The 20841-nt window shown below is 48.1% G+C and overlaps 1 protein-coding gene and 1 pseudogene across 2 annotated transcripts in view; one reads left to right on the top strand and one right to left on the bottom strand.

The window, feature by feature from the left end:
• L3MBTL1 (L3MBTL histone methyl-lysine binding protein 1) overlaps window positions 1–20841 on the top strand; it is a 45231-nt gene that overhangs the window by 10613 nt on the left and 13777 nt on the right. The window contains exons 8-19 of one of the 2 annotated variants that reach the window (XM_023227923.1): window positions 12448–12536; window positions 13054–13158; window positions 14073–14208; window positions 14534–14625; window positions 16562–16713; window positions 17131–17207; window positions 17797–17882; window positions 18074–18184; window positions 18618–18732; window positions 19623–19722; window positions 19883–20080; window positions 20196–20245. In XM_023227923.1, coding sequence (XP_023083691.1) covers window positions 12448–12536; window positions 13054–13158; window positions 14073–14208; window positions 14534–14625; window positions 16562–16713; window positions 17131–17207; window positions 17797–17882; window positions 18074–18184; window positions 18618–18732; window positions 19623–19722; window positions 19883–20080; window positions 20196–20245 — 1311 coding nt within the window. Of the gene's footprint in view, window positions 1–12447; window positions 12537–13053; window positions 13159–14072; window positions 14209–14533; window positions 14626–16561; window positions 16714–17130; window positions 17208–17796; window positions 17883–18073; window positions 18185–18617; window positions 18733–19622; window positions 19723–19867; window positions 20081–20195; window positions 20246–20841 lie in introns of both variants that reach the window. The other variant, XM_023227922.1, reaches the window with a different exon arrangement.
• Window positions 5713–6041, bottom strand: LOC111553248 (annotated as a pseudogene).

Below are 20841 nucleotides of genomic sequence, written 5' to 3' on the forward strand. Positions count from 1 at the left end.
CCAACTTCTGCCCATTGTAACCAAACTAGAATTTCACTATTGTGTCTCACCTATGGTATTCATATCAGAAGGCAAAGGTTTAGCTCTCTTTGGTTTATGGCCTCTTAAGACTTACGCAGAGGAAGGAAGCAGTGTGTTAACTACTGTTGGCTCAACTGCTCTATCTTGCTTAGATAAATAGATTCGTAAATCAGCATTCTTTCAGCTGGGTCCTGTTGACCAGTGCGAAGTTATCTTTGGATGCGCACTACTCACCACGTCAACTGTCAATAGTAGTGTGACATTTCCCCCAGTGCCTTTTGTTTTGTTTTGTTTTCCAAGGAAAGAAACTATATCAGTAGACAGAAGTTTGCATCTATGACTGAAATGTTTTCTACTCATTTTCAGAGTCTTCTGACAAAAGAATCTGGGGGGTAGGAATGGGGGTTGGGATTGCTTGAGTTTCTTATATCTATGTTGGATCTGTACTCTATTTGGCTGTTTGATGGCCAGCTGTTCAATTCATGTGACACAGACCTGACATACCTAGTGCTGACGGAGTGCTCCAATAGTTTAAGAGTTAAAAACATGGCCAGGTGCGGTGGCTCAAGCCTGTAATCCCAGCACTTTGGGAGGCCGAGACGGGCGGATCACAAGGTCAGGAGATCGAGACCATCCTGATTAACACGGTGAAACCCCGTCTCTACTAAAAAATACAAAAAAACTAGCCGGGCAAGGTGGCGGGCACCTGTAGTCCCAGCTACTTGGGAGGCTGAGGCAGGAGAATGGCGTGAACCCGGGAGGCGGAGCTTGCAGTGAGCTGAGATCCGGCCACTGCACTCCAGCCTGGGCGACAGAGCGAGACTCTGTCTCCAAAAGAAAAAAAAGAGTTAAAAACGTGTGACTCGTGTGCCCATTTGGGCCTTCTCTCTCATAGGTCTTCTCCTTTTCGATAACCATGTTTTGTAAATGATCATTTTCTAACACACACCATTGCAAGTTTCTACAACTTACTTAGTCGTTCATAGATATTCTGATTGTGGTAACAGTTATAGTAGTCCCCTTTTATCTGCAGGGGATATATTCCAAGAACCCCAGTGGACGCTTGAAACCATGGATGGTACTGAACCCTATAGATACTGTGTTTTTTCCTATCCATACCTACAATAAAGGTATGATAAATAATACACTTTAAGGCCAGGCACGGTGGCTCATGCCTGTAATCCCAGCACTTTGAGAGGCCAAGGCGGGCAGATCATGAGGTCCCGAGTTTGAGACCAGCCTGGCCAACATGGTGAAACCCCATCTCTACTAAAAATACAGGAAAAAAAAAAAAAAAAAAAGCCAGGCGTGGTGGCTCACTCCTGTAATGTCAGCTACTCGGGAGGCTGAGGCAGGAGAATTGCTTGAACCCAGGAGGAGGAGGTTGCAGTGAGCTGAGATCGTGCCACTGCACTCCAGCCTAGGCAACAGAGCAAGACTCTGTCTTGGGGGAATAAAAGAAAAAAAAAATACGCTTTAAGGCTAGGCATGGTGCCTGTAATCCCAGCACTTTGGGAGGCTGAGGTGGATGGATCACTTGAGCTCAGGAATTCGAGACCAGCCTGGGAAACATGGTAAAACCCTATCTCTGCAAAAAATACAAATATTAGCTGGGCATGGTGGTGAGCATCTGTGGTCCCAGCTACTCAGGAGGCTGGGGCTGGAAAATCGCTTGAACCCAGGAGGCAGAGGTTGCAGTGAGCCGAGAGTGCACCACTACACTCCACCCTGTGTGACAGAACGAAACCCTGACTCAAAACAAAAAAAGCTGGGCTCGGTGGCTCACTCCTGTAATCCCAGCACTTTGGGAGGCCGAGGCGGGCGGATCACCTGAGGTCGGGAGTTCGAGACCAGCCTGACCAACGTGGAGAAACCCCATCTCTACTAAAAATACAAAATTAGCCGGGCATGGTGGCGCATGCTTGTAATCTCAGCTACTTGAGAGTCTGAGGCAGGAGAATTGCTTGAACCCGGGAGGCAGAGGTTGCACTGAGTCGAGATCATGCTATTGATCTCCAGCCTAGGCAACAAGAGTGAAACTCCGTCTCAAAAAAAAAAAAGAAAAGAAAAAGAGATGAGGTCTTGCTGTTGTATTGCCAAGGCTGAAGTACAGTGGCGATTCACAATACAATCATAGCACATTGTAGCCTCAAACTCCTGGGCTCAAGGGATCCTTCTACCTGAGCCTTCTGAGTAACTGGGACTACAAGCAACCTGCTCTTGCTTTTTTTTTTTTAAATGGTGCCTTAAAGGAGCAGAAAATTCATTTTGGTGATGCCCAATTTGTCAATTTTTTAATGATTAGTGCTTTTTCCATACATTTTTATAAGGTACTGGTTCTTAATAGCTTTATTGAGATATAATTCACACACCATACAATTCATCCATTTGAAGTATACAATTCAGTGGGGTTTTTTTGTTTGTTTGTTCACTCACAGAGTTCTGTAACCATCACCACCACAATATATTTTAAAACATTTCCATCACTCCCAAAAGAAGTCCTATATCTATTAGCCATCATTCCCCCTAAACTCCCTCCAGTCCTAGGCTACCAGCAGTCTGCTTTCTGTATACCAGATTTGCCTATTTTGGACATTTCATGTAAATGGAATTACATATTGTGGTTTTTTATGCCTGGCTCTTCACTTAGCACAATGTTTTCAAGGTTTACATATTTTAGGCTGTATGTGCTTCTTTTATTGCTGAATAATATTCCATTGTATGGGCATACCACACTTTGTTTATTTGATGGACATATGGGTTGCTTCTACTTTTGTGCTATTATGAATAATGCCAGTATGAACGTTTGTATACATGTTTTTGTGTGGACATATGGACTCATTTTTCTTGGGTATATACTTAGGGGCGAAATTGTTCAGCCATATGGTAACTCCATGTTTAGCCTTTTGAGGAACTGTCACACTGTTTTTCAAAGTGTCTGCACCATTATACATTCCCACCAGCAGTATATGAGGATTCCAGTTTATCCCCATCTTTACCAGTGCTTGTTATTATCTTTTTTATTATGGTCATTCTAGAGGTTATCCAGTGGTATCTCATTATGGTTTTGATTTGCATTTCCCTGATGGCTAATGATGTTAGCATGTTTACATGTGCTTATTTGCCATTTATATATTTTCTTTGGAGAAATGTCTATTCAGATCCTTGCCCATTTTTTAAATTGGGTGTGAAAAACAGATTTTATATTGAAATACAAGGACTGCCATATGGAGTTGGTGATCAAGTTGAGAATATGAGTGTGTAATTCAGTACCAGACATGGATCAGTATGCCACTTAAAGCAACACTGACTTAACTGTGGTCCTTAATCTAAGTTTATATGCAAAATTCTGTGACTTGTTTATGTGAGTTGTCCATGACATTTTCAAAAAGGGTCCATTTATACTTCCTAGGAACCAAAGGTAATTTTAATGGCTGACACCAGGTAAACAATAGACTATAACATTTTGGAGTCCAGCCTCTTCAGTTTGGTTTTCCGAGGCGCAGATCCCTATAAAGCACATGTTAAACATAAATATCAGGCTCTTGGTTAAATTTTCAGTGTCTTAAAATGAACTGATTATGAATTGGCTAACCATGCTCTATAGGAGAGAGGTAAACACACAAATATCTCTGTAGCAAATTGAGAGCAAAAAGACCCAGCACATAGTAGTACCCTGATGACTGCTTGTAATTAATTGGTTCTTCTTGAATCTTGGCATTCTGTTCTTCCCTTTACATTTTCTGTCTTTTCTGTAGACATTGTAGTGAAAGGTCTGACTAGAACCATTAATTTTTGAATTATCTGTACTGAAGTAACTAATAGTATGCTGAAGAAGTTTCCCGAGGGAATGAGAAGAAAGGAAAGAAGGTGGGAGGGAAGTACTGTGTTCCTTTCTAGGTTTGCACCATTGAGGAGCAGGGTTGAGGCAGGAGGAGGAAGAAGAATAGAACGAAGAGAGTGGGTAAGAAAGAAATGACAAGATGGAATGGGTGGTGGGCAGCACATGAAGATCAAGGGTTGAAGAATAAGAATAGGTCATTGGATTTTGACCTTAGTAACTGAAGAGAGCAATTTCACTGGTGTGCAGAGGTAGGCATGAGACTAGGTGATTAAGTAAAGGAAGTCATCAAAAGGGTGGAAAGTTCATAATACCCCCTTTTAATTATTTTATTTTTTATCATTATTTTTAGAGATAGGGTCTTACTATTACTGTTGCTCAGACTGGCCTTCAACTCCTGAGTGCAAGTGATCCTCCTGCCTCAGCCTTCTGAGTTATGGGACTGCAGGCATACACCACTGCACCTGGCTCCCCTTTTTTATTTATAGTAAACTTTATTTTCATTGATACTCCATTTAACATAATTTCAAAGTAGCTCTGTGCCCTAAGATGAGCGAAAGAACAGATATCCTAAATATCATAAGAGATTATTTTCACACTGTTCCTCTGAGCACAGCATGAGGTTTCAGAGCCCCCATTGTTGCCACCTAACATTTGATTCCTTGAGATTTCACCTATAAGATAGAGAAAGAGGCCAGCTGCAGTAACTCACGCCTATAATCCCAGCACTTTGGGAGGCCGAGGTGGGTGGATCCCGAGGTCAGGAGATGGAGACCATCCTGGCCAACATGGTGAAACCCCATCTCTACTAAAAATACAAAAATCAGCCAGGCGTGGTGGCGTGCTCCTGTAGTCCCAGCTACTCAGGAGGCTGAGGCAGGAGAATCGCTTGAACCTGTGAGGTGGAGGTTGCAGTGAACTGAGATCGTGCCACTGCACTCCATTCTGGGTGACAGAACAAGACTCTGTCTCAAAAAAATGATACAGAAAGAAGATATAACATCAATACACAAGAATTAAACTGTATTAGGGTATCTGTGGGGTTGTAATGGTGACTGAGTTTTTCCCAGCTAAGTTTGGTGTCTTTTTTTTTTTTTTTTTTTTGAAATAAGATCTGGCTCTATCACCCAGGCTGGAGTGCAGTGGTGCGATGTCCACTCACTGTGACCTCCGCCTGTAAGGCTCAAGCCATCCTCCCTCCTTAGCCTTCTGATTAGTTGGGACTACAGGCGCACACCATCATGCCTGGCTCATTTTTGTATTTTTGTAGAGACAGGGTTCCGCCATGTTGCCCAGGCTAGTCCAAACTCATGATCTCAAGCTATCCGTCCGCCTTGGCCTCCCAAAGTGCTAGGATTACAGGCATGAGCCACTGTGCCCGGCCAATAGTGTCTTTTTTTTCTAAAGTAAAATGTCAGATGGCCGGGCCCGGTAGCTCACCTCTGTAATCCCAGCATTTTAGTAGGCTGAGGCAGGTGGATCACTTGAGCTCAGGAGTTTGAGACCAGCCCGGTCAACATGGTGAACCCCATCGCTAAAAAGAATACAAAAAAAAAAAAAAAAAAATTAGTTGGGCATGGTGGAGCACACCTGTAATTCCAGCTACTCAGGAGATTGAGGTAGGAGAATCACTTGAACCTGGGAAACGGAGGTTGCAGTGAGCTGAGATCTGCCACTGCACTCCAGCCTGGGTGACAGAATGAGACCCTGTCTCAAAATAATAATAATAAAATAAATGAAGTAAAATGTCAGAATATGCAAAAATGCTGCACTTACTTCTGTTAATACCTTGAAAATAGTGGAAGTTTGGAGATTTTTAATTCTCAAGAGTCCAAGCTGGGAAATGACTACTACTGATGGGGTTTGTTCAATGTACTGATTCTCAGCTTGGCAACCATCAGCAAACTGGTACCTGTGATTAAATGTGGAGACATAAATTTTCCAGAGTGGTAGAATCTCATTCCCATAATGCCAGCCAAGGTCTCAGATGTAGCTAGGAAAACCCAAGCATCCCGTGGATCCTGAGAGCTCATAAGCACCCAGGCCTGTTAAACCCCCAGAGAGGAGTGGCATTCTACCTGCTTTTGCATAGTCAGTGATCCCTCCAGAGGCAACCAGTGCTGCATAGCCAACAGCCAAACCAGTGCAAAGGCACTTGTGGACCGGTATCCTGCGACATTGTTCTCTTCTCACCTGTGCAGACAGGAGACTATAGCAGGCCTGCACTTGGACTACTTTCCTGAAGGTCTGCACTGGTCAGCAAGATCCCCTTATCCTTTTAGTATCTGTAGGACATTTTTAAATTTCTCTTATTTTCTTTTTCTTTTTAACTTTTTTCCAAGATAGAAACGGGGGAGGCCAAAGTGGGCGAATCGCCTGAGGTTAGGAGTTCAAGACCAGCCTGGCCAATGTGGTGAAACCCCATCTCTACATTTCTGGAAGTGGAGAGAGGAAAAATACAAAAAACTAGCTGGGCATGGTGGTGCGTGCCTGTAATCCCAGCTACTCGGGAGGCTGAGGCAGGAGAATCGCTTGAACCCAGGAGGCAGAGGTTGCAGTGAGCTGAGATTGCGCCACCACACTCCAACCTGGGTGACAGAGTGAGACTCCATCTCAAAAAAAAAAAAAAAGAAGATAGAAACAGGATGTCACTATGTTGCCCCCAGGCTGGTCTGGAACTCCTCCTGGCCTTAAGCAATCCTCCCACCTCAGCCTCCCAGAGTCTTTCTTTGTTTATTAATCAGTCTTTCCAGAAATGTACTAATTTTATTTGTCTTTAAAAATTTTTATTTCCAGGCCGGGCGCGGTGGCTCAAGCCTGTAATCCCAGCACTTTGGGAGGCCGAGATGGGCGGATCACGAGGTCAGGAGATCAAGACCATCCTGGCTAACACTGTGAAACCCCGTCTCTACTAAAAAATACAAAAAACTAGCCGGGCGAGGTGGCGGGCGCCTGTAGTCCCAGCTACTGGGGAGGCTGAGGCAGGAGAATGGCATAAACCCAGGAGGCAGAGCTTGCAGTGAGCTGAGATCCGGCCACTGCACTCCAGCCCTGGCGACAGAGCAAGACATCGTCTCAACAAAAAAAAAAATTAAAAAAAAAAAAAAATTTTATTTCAATTTTCTTTGGGTTAATTTTACTTTTCTAACTTCATGAAACAGATTTATTTTGATTTTTAAATTTCATTAATTTTAGCCATCCTCCTTTTCTAATGTGTTTATTTAAGGCTGTCATTTTCCTCTAAATATTGCTTTGGCTGCATCTCAGTTTTTGATATGTAGTTATTTCCATCATTGTTCTCTTATTTAACAAATACTAAGTGCCTCCTATGTACCAGATAGTGGGCTAGATGCTAAGAGTTCAGAGTAAGCAAAACAGTACTAGCACTTAATGAGCTCATAATCTAGTTGCAGAAATAGATATGTCAACAGATTATTATGTAACCATATAATAAGTGTTATGTTTGAGGTATGTAAATACGAGGAGCTGTCACAGAATAAACTCTCCTTGCTGGAGTATAGAAAGGCTCCATAGGGTAGATGGGATGATATTTCATCCATCCATCCATTCATCCATCCATCCATCCGTGTGGTCATTTAACAAGCATTTGTTGTGCATCTATTTTATGTAAAGTCTTGTGCTAGGTGCTAGAACTATGGCTACGTCTTGAAGGATGTGAAAAAGATAGGATAATGGAACAAGGTGGGGGTGGGATTTTAAAGCAGAAGTATCAACCTATGCAAAGGCACAGACACACAGGGGCATGGAAATGCATGATGAAGCTGGCCTGATGAGGAGTAGCTAGTTCACTGGCACTGTGTGTGGTGTGGAAAGGTGTTTTGATTTTTGGGTTTTGGGTTGGAAATGAGAAGCCATGGAACTTAAAGCAAAGAAAATAAACAGGTTTTTTATTTGATATGTATTCTGGCAGTAGAATAAGGGTGAGGCAGAGACCAGTTAAGAGGCTTTTGGACTAGGTTCAAAGCAAGGACAGTAAATGTGGAGAGATTGATATAGATCCAAGAGATACCTAGGAGTTGGAATCAGTAGAACGTAAGGATCCTGGGGAGTTAAAAAAAAAAAAAAAAAAGCATAAATGATCACTTCCAAGTTTCTGGCTTGCATGACTGGATGAATGGACGGTGGTGCCATTGACTAGGGTAACGAATACCGAAAGGGCTACAGGCTTTGGCAGAGAAGTTACAAGTTTCGTTTTAGATCAGGCTGAGCTTGCCAAAGAAACTGCTATCCAAGAGCATCTGGTCTAAGGAAGCAGGAATAAACAAAGGAGCATTTCTGGAACTGGAGAGAGGATCAGTGCCACCGCTAGCCAATATGGTACCTTTGTACAAGTTATAAAAAAAAGGACTTCTCGGCCAGGCGTGATGGCTCACGCCTATAATCCAAGCACTTTGGGAGGCCGAGGCGGGTGGATCACGAGGTCAGGAGATCGAGACCATCCTGGCTAACACGGTGAAACCCCGTCTCTACTAAAAATACAAAAAATTACCCGGGCGTGGTGGCGGGCGCCTGTAGTCCCAGCTACACAGGAGGCTGAAGCAGGAGAATGGCGTGAACGTGGGAGGTGGAGCTTGCGGTGAGCTGAGATCGCGCCACTGCACTCCAACCTGGGTGATAGAGTGAGATTACATCTCAAAAAAAAAAAAGAAAAAAGAAAAAAGAAAGTACTTCTCCTGGGCCGACCAGTTAGAAAAGGGCAACCTTTCTTCACAATAGACTCAACCACTCGGCTTGGCAGAAAGTCCCGGCTGGATTTCAGCCCCATTCACTCCCTTGGCTGGGCACCTATATACAGTGCACAGATAATACAACTATACACAGGAGCCTTGGGACTTACTTGGGTTTGGGGATGTGCCTAAGGGCTCAGCCCATTGTTTACCAATAGAAAAAGGAGGCAGGGGCCGGGTACGGTGGATCAAGCCTGTAATCCCAGCACTTTGGGAGGCCGAGACAGGCGGATCACGAGGTCAGGAGTTCGAGACCATCCTGGCTAACACGGTGAAACCCCGTCTCTACTAAAAAATACAAAAAACTAGCCGGGCGAGGTGGCTGGCGCCTGTAATCCCAGCTACTCGGGAGGCTGAGGCAGGAGAATGGCATAAACCCGGGAGGCGGAGCTTGCAGTGAGCTGAGATCCGGCCACTGCACTCCAGCCCGAGCGACAGAGTGAGACTCTGTCTCAAAAAAAAAAAAAAAAAAAAAATAGAAAAAAAAGAAAAAGGAGGCAGGAAACTGAATTTGGCTGGGGGCTTGGTCAGGGAAGGAATCTAGTAATTGCTGAAGGATTTGGTGGTCAGGCCTCTTTCCAGTGGATTACATTGAATCTCTGTCCTCGCCTGTGAAAAGGGTTACTATGAGCCCTCTCTTATCATCTCGGGGCATTATGGGGACTCAAGGAGACCATGTATATGAAGTGTTTCAGGCATCTCTGTACCCCCAATGTCTAGTACCAGACATGGCACACAGGTTTAACCGCTAAATGGTAAAAGGAATGGCTAAGGTCAAATGAAGAGGTGCATAATGGTAAACTGAAGAATATATGCTTGGTAAGTGTTGTGACTAGTGAGTGAATATGAAGGTAGTACAGACCCAGGGAGGGACATCTTCAGGGGACCAATGGTAAGAGATAATGGCAGATAGAGGGTGTTGGTCAGAGGTGTCTGCTGTGGCATGGGGGTCTCAGAGCTTGGCCTCTGGAGTATGGGTAAAGGGAAGCAAACTGAGAATTGAAGCACCAAAGAGCAGCAGAGGTGCCTGAGACAAGAAATCTGGCAGGTAGTCAGCCCCTTAACTGATGTTACGGTTTGGGAAAAGTGAGGCAAAGAGAAGAAAGTCATCCAGGGAGGAAGAAATGGCCGTTGGGAAGGGTTCTGTCATAGTAGAAGAAATTTGGGAAAAGTGAAGACGTCTTGTCTTATGCATGGTGATGTGGAATCCCAGTGGCAAGAAACAGCAGGATGATGGGATCCTGAAGTCTACTCTCTCTGCTCTTTTCCCTACTCAGTAAGAATGGATGAAGACTGAGTGGAGAACTGGAGGGTTTCTTGAGGGAACATAGTAGGTAGGACAATCCAGGTTTTACTCAGGACAAAGGATAGCCAGAAGAGATGAGCTGTAGATTGGTGTCCACATAGGTCCCTGCGAGTTTGATAGCTCACTTGATCCATTGATGAACAAAATATTTGCTGTGGCCCAGCTGGATCAGGCAGTTGAGATCTCAAGGTTTGGTACAGTGACTGAGGAATTTAGGCAGCTGCAAGACAGGTGCTTCTAGGCCAAGTGCGGTGGCTCGCGCCTGTAATCCCAGCACTTTGGGAAGCCAAGGCAGGTGGATCACCTGAGGTCAGGAGTTCGAGACCAGCCTGTCCAACATGGTGAAACTCAGTCTCTACTAAAGATTTAGAAAATAGCCACATGTAGTGGTGGGCACCTGTAATCCCTACTCGGAGGCTGAGGTAGGAGAATTGCTTGAACCTGGGAGGCAGAAGCTGTAGTGAGCTGAGATTGCACCACTGTACTCCAGCCTGGGCGACAGAGTAAGACTGTGTCTCAAAACAAACAAACAAACAAAAAAACAAAAACGGGTGCCTCTAGCCACTTAGGTCCCAACTAAAGCAAAAAGGGAAAAAAAACATCTTCCTGAGAGACAGACCACTCCAAGCCTGAATTATCCAGGGCAGTAGCCAAGAGAAGCACAGAAAAGCAAAGCTACAATCCAGTACTACAGACTTAGTGAAGACCCAGGAAGCACTGGTAACAGAAGTACAGCGTTCTGTATTTCATAAGGATCTTTTATACATAGATCTGACTTAATCATCATAGTGATCCTATATGGTGGATATCTGCATTTCACAGATGACAAAATAGAAGTGTAGAAGTTTCTAGAAGAAGCTGGAGCCATTTACCTAAGGGGTATGAATTGATTCTTTTGAGTTGTTACCTCTTTAGTTGTCTGTAGCCTTCAGCTGGAGACAGTTCATGCTGATCTGGTCAACCTACATGTAACTGGCTATTCTAGCCTTCAAAGGGTGTTTGTCCTCTGTTAGAGGCTAGGACTCCACCTCAGGTTAGATTGAAGGTGCTGCAGGGGAATTCATCTCCCTCCGCAGACCCTGAGACTTCTCCAAGACCTGGGCGTAGGCCCTGACCATAGTGTATGTGTGTGAGTATGTGTGTGCACACAGGCCGTGTGTCTGGGAGGGCTGTGAAATTCAGTGTATCCACTCTGGGGGCACCCACCAAGCACACATATGCACATTTGTGTAAGTCTCTGTAAGTGTTCAGGGGAAGAAGAATCAAAAAAGTGGATTTTTTTTTTTTTTTTTTTTTTTTTTGAGACAGGGGCTCCCTCTGTCACCCAGACTAGAGTGCAGCCGCATGTTCTCAGCTCACTGCAGCCTCCACCTCCCGGGTTCAAGCAATTCTACCTCAACCTCCAAAGTAGTTGGGACTACAGGTATATGCCACCACGCCTGGATAATTTTTGATTTTTTGTTTGTTTTTTTGTTTTTTTTTTGAGACAGAGTCTCACTCTGTGGCCCAGGCTGGAGTGCAGTGGCCGGATCTCAGCTCACTGCAGGCTCCGCCTCCCGGGTTCACGCCATTTTCCTGCCTCAGCCTCCCGAGTAGCTGGGACTACAGGCGCCCGCCACCTCGCCCAGCTAGTTTTTTGTATTTTTTCGTAGAGACGGGGTTTCGCCGTGTTAGCCAGGATGGTCTTGATCTTGTGACCTCGTGGTCTGCCCGTCTCGGCCTCCCAAAGTGCTGGGATTACAGGCTTGAGCCACCACACCCGGCCTTTTTTGTTTGTTTTTTGAGATGGAGTCTCGCCCTATTGCCCAGGCAGGAGTGCAGTGGTGCGATCTCGGCTCACTGCAATTTCTGCCTCCCAGGTTCAAGCAATTCTCCTGCCTCAGCCTCCCGAGGAGGTGGGATTACAGGCATGTACCACCACACCCAACTAATTTTTGTATTTTTAGTGGAGATGGGGTTTCACCATGTTGTCCAGGCTGGTCTCAAACTCCTGATCTCAAAGTGATTCACCTGCCTCAGCCTCCCAAAGTGCTAGGATTACAGCCATGAACCACCATGCCCAACCGTGTTTCTTATTTCTCCCAACTCTTCCACTTCTTCCTATTTTCATGTTTTCCCTCTCATTTCTTTTTTTCTTCTCCTTTCCTTGTGAGTTTAGATGGCATTATGACTAAGTTCTCTGGCACACGACTTGTCACTCTGCTTTGTCATGTCAGAGGACAGGGTCCCTCTGTGGCTGGGACTTTGAAACTTCAGTCAGTTGCTGAATGATCCAGAGTAGTTCTGCTGAAAGTGGCCTGAGGGGGTAGGGGGGAAGTGACGGGCAGAATTTGGTGTAGCCTCACTTGAAACCGAGCCTTCCCCCAGCCCCCTGTGTCTGGCACCATCATGGTGGGTGGGACCAGAGGGTACCTGTGAATGCAGACAAAGGTTTTTTTGGGGGATGAAGGTAGAGCTTGGTCAGGGGAAGCTGAAGAAAGTCATACATCAGGAGCAGCCCAGGAGTTAGCCTGTCTGTCCCCTTTCCACAGCAACAGGTGAGAAGAAGGAAGGCTGGTCGTGGGAATCCTACCTAGAGGAGCAGAAGGCCATTACTGCCCCAGTCAGCCTCTTCCAGGACGTGAGTTGGACAATTTCCCCCTAGGAAGAGCTTATCTTCCCGGTCCAGGGACACACCACCAAACTTAGGCCTTCTGGCGTTTTCTGTGTCAGGCATGCCTCAGTGGACTGGCAGAATGGAAAGGGAGAGACTGTTTAGGGGCCCAGAGTGGAAAAGGGCCCGCCATAAGGGGCTGGCAGGGTGGGAAGAAATAGAGAGGTGGAAGCTAGGCTCACCCATCACTGGGCCTGCAGTCTTTTGAATTCTGGTGACTTCTACTCAATTCAGCATTGATCTTTCTATGACTTTGGTGAGAGGGAGCCCTTGGTGAGTCCAGCCCTGACTCACCCACATTTTTCAAGGGACCTGGGAGATATTCTCTCTCTCTCTAGATCCCTGAAGTAACGATCCCCAAGTAAGTTGCCCCTTTGGAAATACCAGGCGGGTGGGGCCTAAAGGCAGCTCCTTCACCCCAAGCCCACTAGGCAAGGATAAGGCTGGATGGAAGCTGGGTCCTCTCCACTCTGTGCGTTGACAGTCCCAGGCAGTCACTCACAACAAGAATGGCTTCAAACTGGGCATGAAGTTGGAAGGCATTGACCCTCAACACCCGTCCATGTACTTCATCCTCACTGTGGCTGAGGTGAGCTGGGGCTTGGTACCACCTTTCTGATGATGTCTCTCAGTGTAGATTGATGGATCTTGCTGGGGACATAGAAGGAAACACCTCCCTTGCCTCAGAGCACACACAATCTAGTAGGGGATTAAGTTAGAATACATAGAAAGCTTAAAAGAAAAAAAACCACATGGAGTGTCATGGGACAGTCCTATTACTGGATGAATGTATACTGTCCACTCTGGGGGAGCTTGAGGAGATCCCGAGGGCCAGGGATGTTGGCGTCAGTCAAACAAAGTCCTTGTCCTCTAGGAGCTCACAGTTGTCTGGGGAATCAGCCAAATAAACATGTCAGTGACATGCCATGGGGGTGCAACAGACTTGAGCTGGGAGGCACAGCTGGGTCAGATCTGTCTGAGGAGCAGGAAAAGCATAGAGGAAGAGCCTCCTTTGCAGAGTCTTGAGAGATAAGTTGTGAATAAGGAGGGAGCTCCAGGCAGAAGGAGCAAAGTGGGCAAAAGCCCTGGGGCATGGAACAGACTGCTACCTTCAAGGAATTGCTATTAGCTCAGCAAGACTGGAAGCAGAGTGTGAGTGGGGAGCAGTGAGAGAAGGTCACAGAGGGAACAGTCATCAGGAGCCCTCAGCAGTCCTAAGCCTTGGTGGCTGCCCTCAGAATTCTGTCCAGGGCTCAAAAGGGCAGGAGACTCTCATAGGGTCCACTTCCCTTGTATCCAGAACTCAGGGCTCGTGAGTACATGAATTGTCCTCACTGCAGAATAGTACAGGATGGGGTACACCTGGGAGGAAAGAAAGGTGGGGTTGGGGAACCTGCTAGCATTAGAGCTTCTGAGACCACCAGACTGGGCCAGAAGAGGTGAGGGAGATGGGGAGTGGGGCATCTCCTGACATTGGATCCCTGATTCCCCTCATGGGGCCAGGTATGTGGCTATCGCCTACGCCTGCACTTTGATGGGTATTCTGAGTGCCATGACTTCTGGGTCAATGCCAACTCCCCTGACATTCACCCTGCTGGCTGGTTTGAGAAGACGGGGCACAAGCTGCAGCCTCCCAAAGGTAAGGCCTAGCTGGGTTGGTCACAGTGAGGCAGTGAGTCCTCAGACCTTTTGCTTCTTCCCCTTGGGTCCCCTGGCTTCCAACTCTTTTGTTTTCTGACCCTGTACGCTGTTACAAAGTCAGCCTCTCTTCATCTCATCCTGATGACTCTGCCCTGGGGCCAAGTTGACCAGAAGCCCTAGGACTTCCGCTTTGCGCTTGCCGTTTGAGTGTCCACTCATGTCCTGCTTCAGTAGTGGGGTATCCCTGGGCAAGTTCTTGAGGGCTGGGGGAGGGTGGTCCAGACTCTGCACGGCGCTCTGTTCATCCCCCTCGAGGGGCCTAGGTTACAAGGAGGAGGAGTTCAGCTGGAGCCAGTACCTGCGCAGCACAAGAGCTCAGGCTGCCCCCAAGCACCTGTTTGTGAGCCAGAGCCACGTGAGTGCCCCTGAGTGAGAGTGGATGTCACCCCGAAGTCCCAGAGTCACTGCAGCTGGCCCAGGGTATCTGACTCATCAGAAGGAAGTTAATCTACTGGTTCTCTCAGCTTTGTTCTGATCTCTCATATCAGATGGGGAGGGGCACAGCTGGGCAGGGTCCAGGGCCAGAGATGGGAAGCTGGTTATAGGTTTTTCCTGACTTCCCTCCCTCCTTCGCTACTGCAGATATCCTGTCCTCACATCCCCTTGGACCCCCTGACCCACTACCCTAGTCTGAGCACTGAGATATCATTGCTCATGTATTCTTGCTTTGGTTTGCTCTGCAGTTCTTTGGTGTAAGGTCAATGCCTCTATTCTGGGAACTTCTTTTTTCTTCCTTTTGCCCAACATTGAGATTCCTCCATTTATTTCCAACAATTCATCCCTTGTCCTTTCCTCTGTTCAAGGCAGCTGGCAGCTTATCCAGCAGTTAAAGTATCTCACATAATCCCAACCAAAAGGCCTAGGATATATAGGGAGCCCCCATTAAAAATATTATACTGGGTCGGGCGCGGTGGCTCATGCCCATAATCCCAGCACTTTGGGAGACCGAGGCGGGTGGATCACCTGAGGTCAGGAGTTCAACGCCAGCCTGGCCAACATGGTGAAACCCCGTCTCTACTAAAAATAGAAAAAATGAGCTGGGCGTGGTGTTGGGCATCTGTAATCCCAGCTACTCAGAAGGCTGAGGCAGGAGAATCACTTGAACCTGGGAGGTGGAAGTTGCAGTGAGCCAAGATCACGCCATTGCTCTCCGGTCTCAGCAACAAGTACAAAACTCCATCTCAAAAAAGAAAAGTGTGTGTGTGTGTGTATATATATATATATATATATATATATATATATATATATATATATAAATCATATTGTCTGGGTGCGGTGGCTCACACCTGTAATTCCAGTACTTTGGGAGGCTGAGGCGGGAGGATCACTTGAGCCCAAGAGTTTGAGACCAGCGCAGGCAACATGGTGAGACCCTATCTATATAAAAAATGTCATTAAATTAGCTGGGCATGGTGGCACGTGCCTGTAGTCCTAGCTACTACAGTAGCTAGCTGAGGTGGGAGGATTGTTTGAGCCCAGGAATTCGAGGCTACAGCAAGCTGTGATTGTACCACTGCACCCCAGCCTGGGCGACAGAGTGAGACCCTGTGTCTAAAAAAAAAACAACCATATTGAAAGTCTAGAGTCCCCATGGGCCCGGGACTCCACCATGCTCTTCAGGCAGAGACAGTTACTCCCCCACCCCAGTCCAGCCCCAGAGTTCATACTTGCAAGTTCCCAGGTGACAGGTGGGGTCCCATCTGCTGTTGTGACAACAAATGCCGACTTCTAATCCAAACGGTTTAAATAGTGGCCCCACTATTGACTAGCATTGTGTTCTGGGCCAAGTGATTTAACTTCTTAAATGGGAATAGGGTTGTTGTAAAGGTCCAGGGAGGTGATGTCTTTTGAAGCTTACATGGCAGGTACTCAGTTTATACTGGTTCCCTGCCTGCCTCTGTGCCATAGATGTCCACTCTTTCTTCCCGGTCACCCCACTATTGCCACAACTGCCTCAGGACAAGCTGGGAGGGATTGTCTGGGTAGGGAAGATTTATACTTGATTTGCCAGGTTCTTTGGGCAAACGCATAGCCTCCTCTTCCAGGCACTTACCTTCTGGCACAAGCCAGGCCTCTGAGTGCACCTTGGAGACCAGAGGTTTCTGAGCGCCTCAGGGCTCAGGTTATAATTCTGCCCTGGAGGGCCCTCTTTCCCAGCTTATTTCTCCTTCCTTTCTCACTGCCCACACCCCAGGCTTTCCTAGAGAACCTATTCGTTTGTTTGCCAGTGGGCTTGGGGCTGGTGCTAGCCAGCTTGGCCCTGGCCATGGCAGCCCCTCTTTTTCCCCTAGAGTCCCCCACCCCTGGGCTTCCAGGTGGGCATGAAGCTGGAGGCTGTTGACCGCATGAACCCCTCCCTTGTCTGCGTGGCCAGTGTGACCGATGTGGTGGACAGCCGCTTCCTGGTGCACTTCGACAACTGGGATGATACTTATGACTACTGGTAGTGGGAGGGCCCAGACGTGGTCTCAGGGGGCGAGGGGATGGCAGGGGGCAACTGCTTTCATATCTCAGGTACCATGTAGCCCCACTCAGTCCAGTTCTGACATTCAGATCTTCCTCGGGTTGGAAGATAATTGAATTGAGTTTTATCGTAAGAAATATAGCTCAATATTAAATGTTTCATCTAAAAATACCATGGTTAAGATGAGCAAACCCCTATGATTCATGATTTTCCCTTAGATATCATGGTGATGGTAGAGTTTGTAATTCATGTTGCAATTTTCTAACTTTGTCATTGCCATCTGTCTCCCTCTCACTAAGAAGTAGGTGAGGGTGGGCCCTGAGCCATGCTGTCAGAGGGTGGCAGGCTCAGGGCCTCAAGTTGCTCTTGGGACAGTGACATGTTCTTGGATTTCAGGTGTGATCCCAGCAGCCCCTACATCCACCCAGTGGGCTGGTGCCAGAAGCAAGGAAAGCCCCTCACCCCTCCACAAGGTGACCCTGCAGCCTGAGCAAGTCCCCTTCCCTACGCCTGGCTCTACTTCCCTCTCCACTGACCGCCTACCAGTAGTGCCTCGGTAGCTGGCTCTCTAGGGTCAGGGTGAGAGAATAGACATGTCCTGAAGCCTCAGCTTCTTGGCCTGGGAGTTGAGAACCCTTTGATTTTAGGAGACTCCTGTCAAACCCTGACTCCATTGGGGTTTAGGGGAAGAAAGTTACATGACCATCTCAGCAAGGAAACAGGGAATCAGAAGTAAAGAAAATGAGTCCTTCCTCCTGGAAGTATTGCATTGGCGCAAATACAATAGAGATTCAAATGGGTCTGGGGTGGGAGCAACAGGCCAAGAGTGACAGGAGTCAGGGTTGCCAGACAGCCCTGTAAACTATTAGGGTGGTGCTGTGCTTGGTTCTACTAGCACCCATCTGCCTGAGGAGCCCAGTGCAAGGAGCTGGCTGTGGTGATGGTGGGGGAGATTCTACTCCAAGGACCTCTGTCCCTTCCATGTTCCTAGTCCTGCTTGGGGGCAGAGGGCTTCCCCAGTACACCTGGGTGGCTAGACATTGCTCTCATCCTCTCCTCCAGACTACCCAGACCCTGATAACTTCTGTTGGGAGAAATATCTGGAAGAAACTGGGGCCTCTGCTGTCCCCGCTTGGGCCTTCAAGGTGGTGAGTCAGTGCTCCCTGCCCCCAGAGCTGAGCTCAGAAAGACATGGAACACTCAACTAGCCAGGCTGGGGCACTAGTTTTCTCCTTTGGGCAAGCCCCAGTTTCCCCAGGCACAGCATTTGGGCTCCCTCTGTGGGGCCTCAGCTCTGCTGAGCTGGGCCTTGGCCTGAAGGAAGCTGTCCCCTCTGCAGCGACCCCCTCACAGCTTCCTGGTCAACATGAAGCTGGAGGCTGTGGACCGCAGGAACCCAGCCCTGATTCGCGTGGCCAGCGTGGAGGATGTGGAGGACCATCGGATAAAGGTGGCTCTGGGACCCTAGGGCTGGGAAGTGGACAGGCCAGTTGGGCAGGAATTCTGTAGACTGCTTAGAGGTCAAGGGCATCATGGCATGAGAGAGATGAAGCCAAAGATCTTGAATCTCATTCTTGCCTCATCTGTGACTTATTTTTGTGGGCTTGGACAAGTCATTTTCCCTCTCTAAGCCTTACATCATTTGTAAAATGGGCCTAATAATCCTCGTCCCACCCAAGGACTGCCAGTGGGAGATGCCAGTAACTTGATGAGTGATGCCCTTGGAAAATGTGGTGGCCAAGACTGATTATTGCAGGGTTGGCCCCTTGGTTCTTCCAATCCAGGATCTAGCTTCTGACGGGTCCCAGGGTTGGGGAGAGGACCTCCTGGCTGAGCTGGGCTCCATGAGAAACGCCTGACTTCCAAGAGCCTTTCCTCCCCAGATCCACTTTGATGGCTGGAGTCATGGCTATGATTTCTGGATCGACGCTGACCACCCAGACATCCACCCTGCCGGCTGGTGCTCCAAGACAGGACATCCCCTGCAGCCTCCTCTCCGTGTGTACCCCTAGGGCACTCTGATCTTTTCCTTTCCCCCCAGGTTCTGACAGTCCTGTAGTTTACCTACAGAGCTCTGACAACCCATGCCCAAATATGACACGGAGGGCTCTGACGCCTACCATGAGTTTCGGAATCCCCCATCCACCCCACCTCTGGACTATATGCTACACTAAGCAGTGCTTCTGGCTACCCCAGTTGTCGGGGTTTGGGGTATTGAGGTGCAAAGGGGCGAGCTCACTTGGTAGCATGTGCTTCAGAGGTGGTCAGGCACTCGGATTTCTCTCAGCATCTAGCAGAGCCACACTGAGCATGCACTGTGCTAAGGACATGCTGGCTTCCTAAAGTAAATTCTCATTGTCTGTGTGGCAGGGATTAGAGTTCAGGTCACTGGGCTGCTCAGCCCCATTTTCACCCTTAGGATTCCCCTTCCTTATTTCCCTGCTGCAACTGTGTTTGTCTCACATGGGGTGTTGATCCTGTTTGAATGTTCTCCAAGCATGGGCAGAGCCTTAAAAAAGTTACCAAAGTCTTGGGGATGAAAACAAGAAAAAAAACAGAGAGTAACATGAATCTGCCTGATGTGGCTTCTAAGGTACGGCTTCACCCAACCAGCTCTGAGTGGCTCTTCTCCCCCAGAGTTCTCTCAGAGGCTGAGGCCGTGGTCTACAGGTTTCAGCAAAGTATTAACATATGAGAGCTAAGCCCTCCTTACTCAGAGAGGGGCAGATATCCGGTAACAGAGAACGATGTCACAACCGACACAGGGCCCTCCTCCCTGGGGAGTGGGTTTCTAGTGCTGATCTCCCCAGTGGAAACTGCTCCTTCCCTGCCCAGCACTCCCCACCCCTAGGACTCCATGAGGACCCCCCTCCTTTCTGCTCTTCTAGGACCCAGAGAGCCCAGCTCTGCCTCCCCTGGGGGCTGTCCCCCTCTCAGCTATAGGAGCCTGCCCCACACTAGGACATCCAAATACAGCTTTCACCACCGGTGAGTGAAGGTTCCTGCTGAGAGACCCTCAGGGTTGTTTTGCACCTACTGCATGCAGCCGACTGGGGTCCATCAAGACACTCTCCAGATGGGACCAGGGTTGGAGAGGGCTCAGCAGGGACCAGTGGATTCAACCCAACTTAAGCCTCTTCTTCCCCAGGAAGTGCCCCACTCCTGGTTGCGACGGCTCTGGCCATGTCACAGGCAAGTTCACAGCTCACCATTGCCTCTCAGGCTGCCCGCTGGCTGAGAGGAACCAGAGCCGCCTGAAAGCAGAGCTGTCTGACTCAGAGGCCTCAGCTCGCAAGAAGAACCTCTCAGGCTTCTCCCCAAGGAAGAAGCCTCGCCATCATGGCCGGTATGGAGGCCAGGGAGTCAGGGCCCAGGGCTTCCTGGGAGCGTGGGGCCTCGTAGCCTCTCGAACTGGGCCAGACGCTGATTCCCTGCCATGGACCTGGTCCTTCTTTCTCCAGAATTGGACGCCCTCCGAAGTATCGAAAGATTCCACAGGAAGATTTCCAGAGTAAGTCTGGCTTATCTGCTCCTATGTCCTCCACTTCAGAGTGTTCACAGTGAGTGCTCTGTCATTGGTGGGATGAGACAGATTTCCCAGAGTGGGAGAAGCTAGAAGGAGGGCTGTGCCTCTTCTTTTGAGATACTAAGAGCACAGAGCAGTGGCAAAAGCAGTGGAGGGGCCTTGAGTGACCTTGGGTTCCAGTCTCATGTTCCCCATGGCCTTGCTGTGAGTCTGTGGGGAGGGTGCAGAGCCTCTTGGGGCCTTTGGTTCTCACTGTGAAGCAGGATGATGCCCCTGCTCTTCTCTGATTCTAGGCTTCCTGGGAAGGAGGCCATAGCCGTCACTTTCTACCTGCGTGACCTTAAGCAAGTCCCTTAACATCTTTGAGCTTCAGTTTCCTCACTTGAATAACTGGATAAAACCTGCCTTTCCGTTGTCAATACCTGAAATAACAGTGGTTACTACCACTGCTTCCTGAGCATCTACTATGGGCCAGACAGTATGCCAGGTGCTTTACACATACTGTGTCTAACTCTCACATGAGTTCTCTAACATGTATATTGTTCTTCTGCGAGAGGAGGAATGTGAGTCTCGAGGATGAA

Source organism: Piliocolobus tephrosceles, chromosome 20 (assembly GCF_002776525.5).
Source record: "Piliocolobus tephrosceles isolate RC106 chromosome 20, ASM277652v3, whole genome shotgun sequence".
NCBI lineage: Eukaryota > Metazoa > Chordata > Mammalia > Primates > Cercopithecidae > Piliocolobus > Piliocolobus tephrosceles.